The sequence below is a fragment of the Vespa velutina genome, chromosome 2 (genome assembly GCF_912470025.1).
Source record: "Vespa velutina chromosome 2, iVesVel2.1, whole genome shotgun sequence".
Classification (NCBI taxonomy): domain Eukaryota; kingdom Metazoa; phylum Arthropoda; class Insecta; order Hymenoptera; family Vespidae; genus Vespa; species Vespa velutina.
Window position 1 is genome coordinate 4,793,099 of NC_062189.1, and position 11,211 is coordinate 4,804,309.

At 42.8% G+C, this 11,211-nt stretch overlaps 1 protein-coding gene across 5 annotated transcripts in view; it reads right to left on the reverse strand.

Moving 5' to 3' along the window:
• Positions 1-11,211, reverse strand: part of LOC124947224 (serine/threonine-protein phosphatase 4 regulatory subunit 1-like) — a 120,238-nt gene that overhangs the window by 93,861 nt on the left and 15,166 nt on the right. For 2 of the 5 annotated variants that reach the window (XM_047489079.1, XM_047489080.1), the window contains one exon: positions 2,851-2,977. In XM_047489079.1, coding sequence (XP_047345035.1) covers positions 2,851-2,977 — 127 coding nt within the window. Of the gene's footprint in view, positions 1-2,850; positions 2,978-5,640; positions 5,929-9,549; positions 9,700-9,734; positions 9,891-9,992; positions 10,172-11,211 lie in introns of those variants that run through there. The other 3 variants (XM_047489086.1, XM_047489081.1, XM_047489078.1) reach the window with 3 other exon arrangements.

Sequence of the window (11,211 nt, forward strand, 5' to 3'; positions counted from 1 at the left end):
TTTTTTTTTTTTTTTTTTTTTTTTTTTTTTTTTTTTTTTTTTTTTTTTTTTTTTTTGCATTAAGCGAAATCATACATCAAATTTCTCCGCCTATCCGATGTCTTTTCATTTTTATCCACGATTATCCACGATTTTAAATATCTATGATCGCGAAGAGAATATCTATTGAACTAATTGAGAATATAATTAAATTTTAGAAAATCTATATCAAATCTATTTCGGATTCGCTTGGTAATAGAAAAATTTTGAAACAAAAAAGAAAAAAAAGAGAGAGAAAGGAAAATAAAAACAAATAAAAAAAATAAGGACATATTACCTGAATAAATTGGCGATCCTCGTTTTCACTTAGAATCGTTTGTAATCGAGATCTTGTAAAATGAAAGATTCGAGATAAACGATTTAACAGAGATGAATGGCGTTTAATAGGAATAACGAATGCCGAAATACTAGAACTCGTTAAAATATATATCGTCCCCACGCGTTTCGATCCATTTTCGAGGATTGTACATCGTCAACGTCTTCGTCGGCGTTCTCTTTCCGTCGTCGTCGTCTTCATCGTCGTCTTCGTCTTCGTCCTCTTCGTCGTCGTCGTCGTCTTCGTCGTCGTCTTCGTCGTCGTCGTTGTCGTCGTCGTCGTCGTCGTCGTCGTCGTAGTCTAGACTCGTTGCAGACGTGACCTAAGGTGCGGATTAATTTTAGCAGTATTTTGTTTCGTCTCCTCTTCGGCGCCCGTGTCTCGGAATCAGCCGGACGCTTTTTAAGAGCCTCATAATCCGTCCTGGTATTCCAGAATACTTGACGCACCTCGTATTTCGAGAGAAAACGCGCACGCCCTGGCGCCAAAACCGTATTCGAGTGGTAAGCATCCATCAGAAAAGACTTGTCCTGATATCAAAAGAGAATAATGTTGCGTCGAACGATAAACGTCCACCTTTCCCGTCACCTTTTCACCGGAAGAAATTATAACGAATCCTATAAGAGCACATAATTCGCACGCACGCACGCACGCATACACGCATGCACGTACGCACGCATGAACGTACAAACGCACAGTATTTTCTCCTACTCCTCTTCCTCCTCCGGGAAAGGGTAATAGGAAACCATCCAAGAGTGAGCGCGGTTACGAAAGACGCTTTTAATTACATGGTCTGGGGCTTCTCGGCACCTGCGAAAAGGAAAGCGACCTACGGAATGCGACCATCGTTTTAACACTTCTTGCAAACGATACCTACGTTCTGAATAAATAAGTGCTCTCTTTTTCTTGCTTTTTTTTTGCTATAAAAAAAAAAAAAAAAAAAAAAAAAAGAAAAAACTTGTAAAATTAATGCGATTCGTTCAATTATTATTATTCCTTTCTCCTATTTTTCTTTTCTTTTTTGTTTTTTTGTTTTTTTTTGTTTTTTTTTTTTTTTCCCCTTAATTTATAAACGAAGTACAGAATGTCAGAGTAAAACGTAAAAGGCTTAGGAAAGATAGAGACAACGTGAAGAAGAGAACGTGAAGCGAAGAGAAGAGGTTACATGGGGAGGAAAGAAAGAGGAAGAGAAAAGAGAGAGAAAAAGAGAGAGAGAGAGAGAGAGAGAGAGAGAGAGAGAGAGAGAGGTGGATGACGTTGACCTCAAACGAGGCGACCGGCAGTTGGTGGTGCAGGAAGGGAGAACGCGACGCCGCGCGCCGCGACGCTGACGCACTGTGTATATTTGGCTGGGCTCTGCCACGTCCGATTTGTAGCGGGCTTCTTTCCGCGCACGCTAGATAACTACCGTGCACTAGTTTTTTGGACCCATTGCTTTCTATTCATCACCGTTTCTATATACTTGAATTGTCCTCGACTCGAATCAAATGCAAGATATCTTATAAGTGATTCTCGTTCGATAATTAACCCTAAACGATCTTTTTATTTTCTTTTTATCGGATATGAGCGAATCTTCACCTTCTTCTTCTTTCTTTCTTTCTTTCTTTCTTCCTTTTTTTTTATTGCAAATGGGTCGTAATTTTATGACTCGAAGTATGCTCGCTCGATCTCAAATAAAAAGAGTTAACTGTTGGTTCGCAACAGAAGAGGGAGATAAAACAAGAAATGAAAAAAGAAAAGAGAGAGAGAGAGAGAGAGAAGTAGTTAAAGTTTGAGAAACTTTGGACAACGACAAAACGGTTCAGGTCGAAGAGGGGTCGAGACTAAAAGCAAAAAGAAAGTCGTGGATCTTCCTTCTGGGATGAAGAAGCTTCACCACTGGTTCTATCTTCGAACATTTATGGCCAGCTTACGTTTGCGGCACGACGATACTTCCGGCGTACACGCAAGAAGGACGACTTCGATGAGCTATAGCATACCTACGTTCTTTACGGATTTTCTTCTCTATTTCAAAGACCGTATATGATCAAATATGGAACTTTCGCTTTTTTTTTTCTTTTTTTCTTTTTTCTTTTTTTTTTTTTTTTTTTTCTCTTTCTTCTCTTTTTTATGAGACCAATGAAAGTAAAATCACCATAATCTGCGTTATTGTCATTCATCATAGAAAAAAGATTAAAGGTAAAGAAGAACACAGAACCATTAAAATTATGTTTCGTGCATTATGAGAATCAGAGATATGAATTTGAAGTAGAATTTTTCTAACAGTGAGATCGAATTCGTATTAAAAAAAAAAAAGAAAAAAAAGAAAAAAAAAGAAAGAAAAAAAAAAAGAAAAGAAAAAAAAGCGACACGCTATCTGAACGTTCCTCCTTTTATGAAGATTTTTATACGGCCACACCTTTTATATTTCCGTATACGATACAAGAAAAGCAGGTAGAGCGTCGCTATGTATAATTCGGAAAATTTTCGAGGATGGTCAAAATCAGTTTACTCACCGACTGAAGCTCGTGTCAGAATTAGCGTGTTGCTGGAGCCTCGTTAGTTGGAAGATGTGTCCTCCACCTTCATCGCCTGCACCCCCGGAACCATTCCAGACCTCTCCGCCACCCTCGGCCTTCATCGCTGCACATTTCGAAAAGTTATATAATTAATATTTCTCTGGGCTATAAGATTGAAAGTAAAAGATTTTCGAAAAGAATGTAATTTTGCATCTTCTTTTCCTTCCTTTCTTTCTTTCTTTTTCGTCCTTTTTATTTATTTTTTTTTTTTTTCGCGATACCATTCGACAAGCCAAGAGATAGAGACCGTGTAAGAATCGTAAAGACAAAGATCTATGGCAAGGACGAGATAGAAATTCAAAGGAGAAGCATCGCAAATAATTCCGGTCTTTAAACCGAACGAATGTCTTCTCTTTCCTCCTGCCTTCGTCGCCACCTTTCTTTCTTTCGGTCTCTCCTTGCGCCGACAATACAAAGCTTTCCTTTTATTTTTCTCACGATCTTTACATCCTTCCTAGCTCTAATTTCCTCTAACTTTTTCCTCGCTTATCCCTCTCCCCAAACCTTGTCTAGAGGCCGAGCAGTTCTCCTTCGCTCGTGCCCCTTTTTTCGGTTCGAAGAAAACGAAGCTCGTTTGAATAGAAAAGAAAAGGTGCACATTAGTAATTCTGAACCGCGTACTGCGTTCCGGTAAACGATAAGTACGTCGTACGTGAGCCTGTTTATAGTGGAAATATTCTGCGTTCCATCGCGTTAGAGAAAGAGAGACAGACAGAAAGACACAGAAAGAGAGAGAGAAAGAGAGAGGAATAGAGGAGTAAGTACACTTCTTACGCTGTACTCTTACGGATATTTATGTGGAAACGTACGTGAGTAGCATATGCAGTTACCGCTAGATCGCGGAACTCGTTCCCCGTGAAAATCGTCAACGTTAATAAAAATTCACGCTTTGACGAGCCCGAGCTTTTACTACCTTGTCACGCTCCTTACAAATGCGTCTCGAACGACGCCGAGGAGGATCCTCGTGCAGTTACTAGAGAGGCTATCGCTTGGTAAAACCCGACGCATGTTAAGTTTAACGCGGACGTCGTGTCTTAATTTACGCCTCCGTAGAAACGATGCAATGATTTAAATCGATTTCCGAGAATGACCATGCCGCTAGAAATCTTACGAGATCTAATGTGTCCGCAATGAATATTCCTTTTAAGTCGATGATTCGTCAAATAAAAGAAAAACAATAAAGGGAAAAAGAAAAAGAAATACTATTTGGTCATTGATACTCTCTTACTTCCGCCCCGCGACGTCTCTCTCTCTCTCTCTCTCTCTCTCTCTATCTCATCCATAGGAGTTTCGATCGGGTATTGGACGATAAACGAAAAGAGATTTTGGACGGCAGCCATCGGCAGGCCGTTCGTTTTAACCAGAGGAAAGAGTAGTATTCGCGGAAGAGGAAAGGAAGCCGGTATAGTAAGAAGAGTAGGAGGAATAAGAAGAGAAAGAATCCGTGCAGAAAGACGAAAGAGATAATATATCGATCTCGAAGAAACGAAGAAAGAGAGTTTCGTCCGTCAGATTGCAGACTCTTTTATCGGACCGCTCAATCAGATCGGGCATGATCGACCGGTTCGTTCGTTCTCTATTGGCAGAGCGAGGCCTTCTATCTGGAGCGGGCATCCACCCACACTATCTCCCTCTCTCCCCTTTCTCTCTTTCTCTTTCCTCTTTCTTTCTTTCTTTCTCCGTCCCTGTTTGAGACTACCCTACCAAGCAGGCGCCTTCATCCCCCGTAAGCGCCCGTCTCTTTCGTCCTCCGCTCCGATCTCCACTCCTCCCATTCTCATCCACCTTCCCCTCCTTCTTTTCCCTCTTTCGAGTAGACTCAATGTTTGGAGGAAGAAGGAAAGAAGAGAGGGTTGACGGTTTCAGAAATTCATTTGAATCACGTGCAACGAGGACGAGTCAAGTGCAACCGTAGTACGCGCTGCTACGGTCGCGCGCGAGTACGCACGAGTGTGTACGCACGAGTGTGTACGCGCTAGTACGTGCTCGCTAAACAGTTTAACCTCCTACCACCACCCTCGCTACGGCAACCAGCTATGCCGTTCTCTATTACGCACGCCCTTGCTATCTCTTTCGTTCTGCCCTTCAGACTTTCCCTCTCCTCGCCCTTAGCCCTCCTTCCTTTTACCCTTAGCCCCGGTGTATTCGTAATGGACACGCCACGATTGGGCGCCAAACGACGACGACGACGACGAGGGGTGTACCGAGCCAGAGGGATGAAGATGGCGGCGGAGAAAGAAGCAGTGTTATATGTTCGTGCGTGCTACCTACCCTGATCGTGTACGTGCGTGAGAATGAGAAAGAGAAAGAGACTGAGACACTATATATCTATCTGTGTATATGAGAAAAGGAGAGAGAGAGAGAGAGAGAGAGAGAGAGAGAGAGAGAGAGAGAGAGAGAAGGTCTATGTGTATTCGTACGTGTATGTGTGTGTGTGTGTGTGAAGAGAGCAGAGGGGCGTGGCAAGATGAATGATCGCAAGACGCGGGAGTATTGATCCCGAGGACTGTACTCTCTCCTCGGCGGAGTCCCTCTCTCTTTCTCTCTCACTCTCTCTTCGTTCTCTTCCAATCCACCCCTAGAGTATACGTATCTGTATGCGTCCGCGTGCGTTTATGTTGTATGTGTACGTGTAATTTCCCCTTCTTCTTCCACATCGTGTCTCTCTCTCTCTCTCTGTTTCGTTTCACCCTCCTCCCTTTCTCTATCCTTTTCCATGCTTCGCACCCCTGTATAGGATGGCGTGGTGGTTGGGTTCAGGGTCATGCGTGCACCCCTTTTGCTTCCTTTCTACCTTCCTTCCTTCCTTCCTTCCTTCCTTCCTTCCTTCCTTCCTTCCTTTCTTCCTTCCTTCCTTCCTTTCATCCATCCGTCCATTCGTTCGTCCGTCCGTCTGTCTGTCCTCTATTCCTTTCTTCCTTCCTTCCTTCTTTTCATCCGCAGAGCTTGCGTAGCCGTCTGGATCGAAGTTGAGGAACCTGGAGGATACTTCTCACCCCGTATATCCAGACGGTCACCGAACAGTTCTACGGCCGTGAGAGATCAACGACATCAATACGACGAAGACGACATATTCAATCGAAACGAAGATTCTCGTGTACGGGGAATCTACTAATTCTCTCTGTTACTTCGATCATCCATTTTCAACTACCTATCACAGACTTCTTCTTGCCCTTTTACTCTTCTACCTTTACGCGAAATCAGGTCGTGATGAAGGACGAAAACATATCTTTCGATTTTCAATGTTTAACTTTATCGAACAACGTTCGCGCCTTTTTCATTATTTTTGTCGAGTCCCATATTTCGAATTACCTCTTCTATCGTTTGATTATATCGATCGGCCGGTCCGATTCCAGAAACGATCTCTCCATCCTCGGCCCTTCTCCACCCTCCTGTTCTCTCGTCTGTCGCAAGCAGCCTCTTCGTAATAAAGTCCCTTTTGTCCCGCGAAAGTGGATCCTATTTAAGCGATCGTTTCTGTTAAAGATATCCAGATAAAGTGGACAAACGCTATCTACGTTTTTTCTTCTCCTCTCGGTCCCTCCTCGACCCCTTTTGGTAGTAGTAATTAAAGCGGCGTATCAGCGTACGAATGGAGGTCCAGTGAGAAACGTACGACTTTGTCGAACGAGAGAGAGAGCGAGAGAGAGAGAGAGAGAGAGCGAGAGAGAGAGAGAGAGAGAGAGAGAGAGAGAGAGAGAGAGGAAGAGCCTAGCAATTATGTTTGCAATTTAAAAGGAACGAGGCGGGTAGGAAAGACGGTTCTTCGTCGCGTGCCGGTGCTATAATAATGAAGTTTTCTTTTTTTCTTTTCTTTTCTTTCTTTTTTTTTTTCTTTTTTATTATTTTTTTCTTTTTTTCTTCTCTTTTCGTTACCTACTTGCTGGTACAATGAGTGTCCTACTTGGAGATTAATTTCGTCGAGATGAAAAATGAGAAATTCGTCCAACTACGTCATCAGTGTAATACGCGGAGTAGACGAAAGGAATACGAGAAAGGTCATTATCGGTTACGTGTTCTTTCAACTTTTTTTTTTTTTTTTTTTTTTTTTTTTTTTTTTTTTTTTTTTTTTACAAAATAAAAGAGAAATATTAACAGCGTGTCAGTATTCGTCAAACATCTTTTCTTTTTTCTTTTTCTTCTTCCTTTTTTTATTTTCTTTTTTCTTTTTTTTTCTCTCGAAGAAGAACGTAATGTCACGATGGAATTGCATAAAGAGTTCTCGGTATCTTTCGACGGGAGTTTGGTGGATTGATGTGGCTTCTCGGTACGTTCGATTTTTCTATGAGTTTCATGCGAGTACGGTTAATACCGATCGATGATAGATAGACCACAACACATCGAGTAGTACGATATAATGCAGCATCGGTCATTTAGTTTACAGTCGATGATTTCGCAGTAACATTCTACAACCTTGTGACGCATCGATGGCGCCACTATACGTCGTAACATCAGTCCTTAATAATAGGCTCAACAACAATGGACACTGTTAACGAGAAAAAGTTTTTCTTCGGGAAAAAGTTTTACCGTTCTCCTTCCTCTTTCTCTTATTTCACAAGAGTTTAGCTCTTCACGATGCAAAGCGAGAAGTCGATAAAAAGAAGCGGTGACTAAGTCATAAGTAAGTACGTCCGTTAGGTTGGGAGAAGCCTATAGAAAGTATAGACCAAAGGCTATAAACCAAAGTTAAATTCTCATCTTGCGATCGTTCACGCACGGATTATGACCCGATACCTCGGTGAACTTCCGAGTATGCTATTTAGCATGCATAATTCACCTAGTATGTAATGTAGGCGGACTTTCCATCCTTCGTTCTCTATATAGCGGTCGAAGAATTTTTTAAGCTTCATACCGTTAACTTCGTAGGATAGTTTGATGGAGAAATGTATGATCGCAAACGAGAATACGTAACTGTTTACCGATTCAACAGTTTCTCTCTCTCTCTCTCTCTCTCTCTCTTTCTCTCTCTCTTTAGGCTATGACAAAATTGATTTGCTCCGCGTAGTATTTATATCTTCCCGCGATGTTATTTTCGTTCCTTAACCGGGGCATCCGTCAAATCGACTCTATCCATTTAAGACGCTTCTAAGCTCAATGAGAAAGTAGATAATTCGTTTCCCCGTTGGCCCGAGAGTATCTATGTACCATACGTATTTTTAAACGAGCGCTCGTCCGTTTCTCGGCCAAACAAGGGTAGGGTGTTATCGGTGATGATCGAAATGGAACGAGAAAACGAGAACGAAGAAATAAGAAAGATACGAACAAACGAGAAGGAGATCAGCCCAAGGATAAGTCTGACATCGCGGAATCGGTCGCGGCACCACGATTTACGCCCGACTACAGGAATAACCGCCGGCAGCTCGTTTACATCGTGCTTGTAATTACGGGTCGAATGAATATAACGGCTGGGCTTGTAATATGCCTTCTTCCCCGTGGCGAAATTCGAAGGAACAAGATAAACAATGGGGGAGGCAAAAGACTAGGTAAGCCATACGCAGTTAACCGCAGCGCTATCCGTAGATTCGCTCGATTCCATTCTTCCCCGACATTTCCTGGATTGATTTACGAGGGGTCGTATGACTCGTTTACCTATCGACGTAATATATTTTTTATTAGCCAACGCACGTCCTTCAAATAAGCGCGTTCCCGTGCCCATACTCATTGCCCGTGCCCGTTTACGAGATCCTCTAATACCGTTTCTAAGAGAAGCTGTCCCATTTTGATTTATCGCATATAGCCATCATTGTGCTACATTCTCGTCTCTGCTATTCGATCTTTCTCGATAATCCTACGCCGAGCACTGTGTCCACGAAAGATTTCACAGGCTCTTCTCCTTTGCCAACGGAAAAATGAAACGGATAATAGAAAGCGGATGATAACTCATTCGATTATGGACGTACGCAGTTAGGAACGCGTGGGGTTGATGAGGATTCCCCTCTTCTCTTCGATGATCCTTCGAACCTTCGGTCACCACCCACACACATCTCCCATGCCGTGGACGACAGAACGAAGGACGAAAGAAAGAAAAGGAATCTAATCTAAGGAAGGCGAGATAGATCAATAACAAACCATTATAGAACTTTCTCTTTCTCTTTCTCTCGTCGATAATGCTTCCCTTTCGAAGAATTTCAAGTTCATAACGTTAATTCGTTTACTTTTGCAAAAAGAAATCAGAAGAAGAAGAAAGAAGAAGAAAGAAGAAGGAAGAAGAACAAAATAATAAACGTGAGAGTTAGTAGAGATGAAGAGGAAAAAGAGAAAGAGAGAGAGGGAGCGAGAGAGAGAGAGAGAGAGAGAGAGAGAGAGAGAGAGAGAGAATGTACGTGGCGGAAGAAGACAGATCGATAGAAGCATCGGAAATTTTTTTCTTTCGGGAAACCCAGTTTCCACAACGCGATATAGACCACGCGGTCCTCTCACACATACGTACACACACATGACCGATCGTTAAGCCCCCAACCCTTTTTCGTTCCCGCTATCGAGCTTCACAACGGTGTTTTCTCTTTCCCATCCCTCGTAAACCCCTCGCCTCTCTATCTCTCTGATCCCTTCCCTCTCTCCCTTTACCTCCCTCTCTCTCTCTCTCTCTCTCTGTCTCACCCCCGCCCTCTTCCTTTTCCCACTCCCATCTCCTACCTCCTCCTGCCCTCGAGGCAGTTTCATTAGCCGCGACGAGAACATTTGTTTCTGTCGATGCTTCGTGGCGTTTTGTAGCCTCCTCGCCTTTCCTCCTCGTTTTCACGCCTTTTCGTTCGATCTATAGCAGCAAGCTCGAGAGCTTCGAGAAGTACGCGAGAGGAAAAAAAAATTTTCCCTTTTACCTTGCGCCACGAGCCTCTTATGTTTTCTTCCCTTTTTTTTATTTCCTTCTTCTCTTTCTTCCGCCTTTTCTTCTTCTTCTTCTTCTTTTTCTTCTCCTCCTTCTTCTTTTTCTTCTTCTTCTTCTTCTTTTTCATCTTCTTTCCTTTTCCATTCACCTTCACGTCGATCGTAAAGAGAACAAGAGCGGTACGTTTTAAAGATAAGAAATTTCGTCAAGCTCGATTCCGTCGTGCAACTCTCTCGACCATCGAACTCACCTCGGCAGCTCGCAAAGCTGTTCGTCTTCTCCTCCAAGTGACGTATCCATCCATCTTGAGTGGTTGATACTCTCACAACAACATGCTCACGCCGGTTTCTTGGGAATGGAACTTGAGCACTCACGCACAATGTACTTCTCGATTCACCACTGACATCGTACGATGATAACAATATTCTAAGATCACGATAAAGTTATATCTCGAATGATTGATCGAGACACTTCCTTTCAAGAACGAATAACGATGTTCGAGGATACGTCCTTTTCTACCGGACCACCGTTTATACATACGTAGATATATATGCTCGCCATGGACGATATTAGCGACTCCGAAGCAAAGTTATATCTCAACATCCTATATTCGCGTATGCGCGATCGTCTAAGATTTACGAGACGGTTAACTGCCTCCGAGCGAGGAATTTTCGACGTCAGGAGCGGCGCTCGCCTCGGACGTTGTGCTCGACTTCACTTCTTCTTTTTCCTTCTCCTCTTCCTCCTCCTCCTCCTCCTCCTCCTCCTCCTCCTCCTCCTCCTCCTCCACCTCAACATCTTCCTCCTCTTTTTCTTTTGCCTTATACCGGCATTTTCCGAGATCCTTCGGAGTAAACGCCGGTCGGTCATGCGAGTCTCGTATAAATTATCATCGACCTCATCGTCCTCGTCGTCATCATCATCATCACCATTATTATCATTATCATTATCATTATCATTATCATTATTATTATTATTATTATCATTATCATCATCAGTCAAAAACTATCATCTCCTTTCATCGATTTTACAACCGATCTTCGAGAAACAATACGCAAGGCGTCTTCTGAACGTCCATGTGCTTCCTCGAGATGACATCGAGAAAACCATGTCCGACCAACGTGGCACGTTTCCACTTGTCTCCACCGACATGTCTCACTTCCACCCACGATTTTTTACTACCAAATGAATCGCCGTTTTCTCTCTCTCTCTCTCTCTCTCTCTTTCTTTCTCTTTCGACCAAGAAAGAGAGAAAAAGAGAGAGAAAAAGAAACGATAAAAAGTACTTATAAACTGTAAAAAGAGAAAGAGAAATAATAAGAAGATAAGGAGATGATACCGGGAAGAGCAACGCCCGTATCCGTGCGTGAAACGTTTCGCGAGGTCGTTGAGCACTGACTCCTCAATTGTCCGGTCGACCGATCGAGAAAGGAAAGAGAAAGAGAAGGAAGACGAGGAGAAAAAGGAGG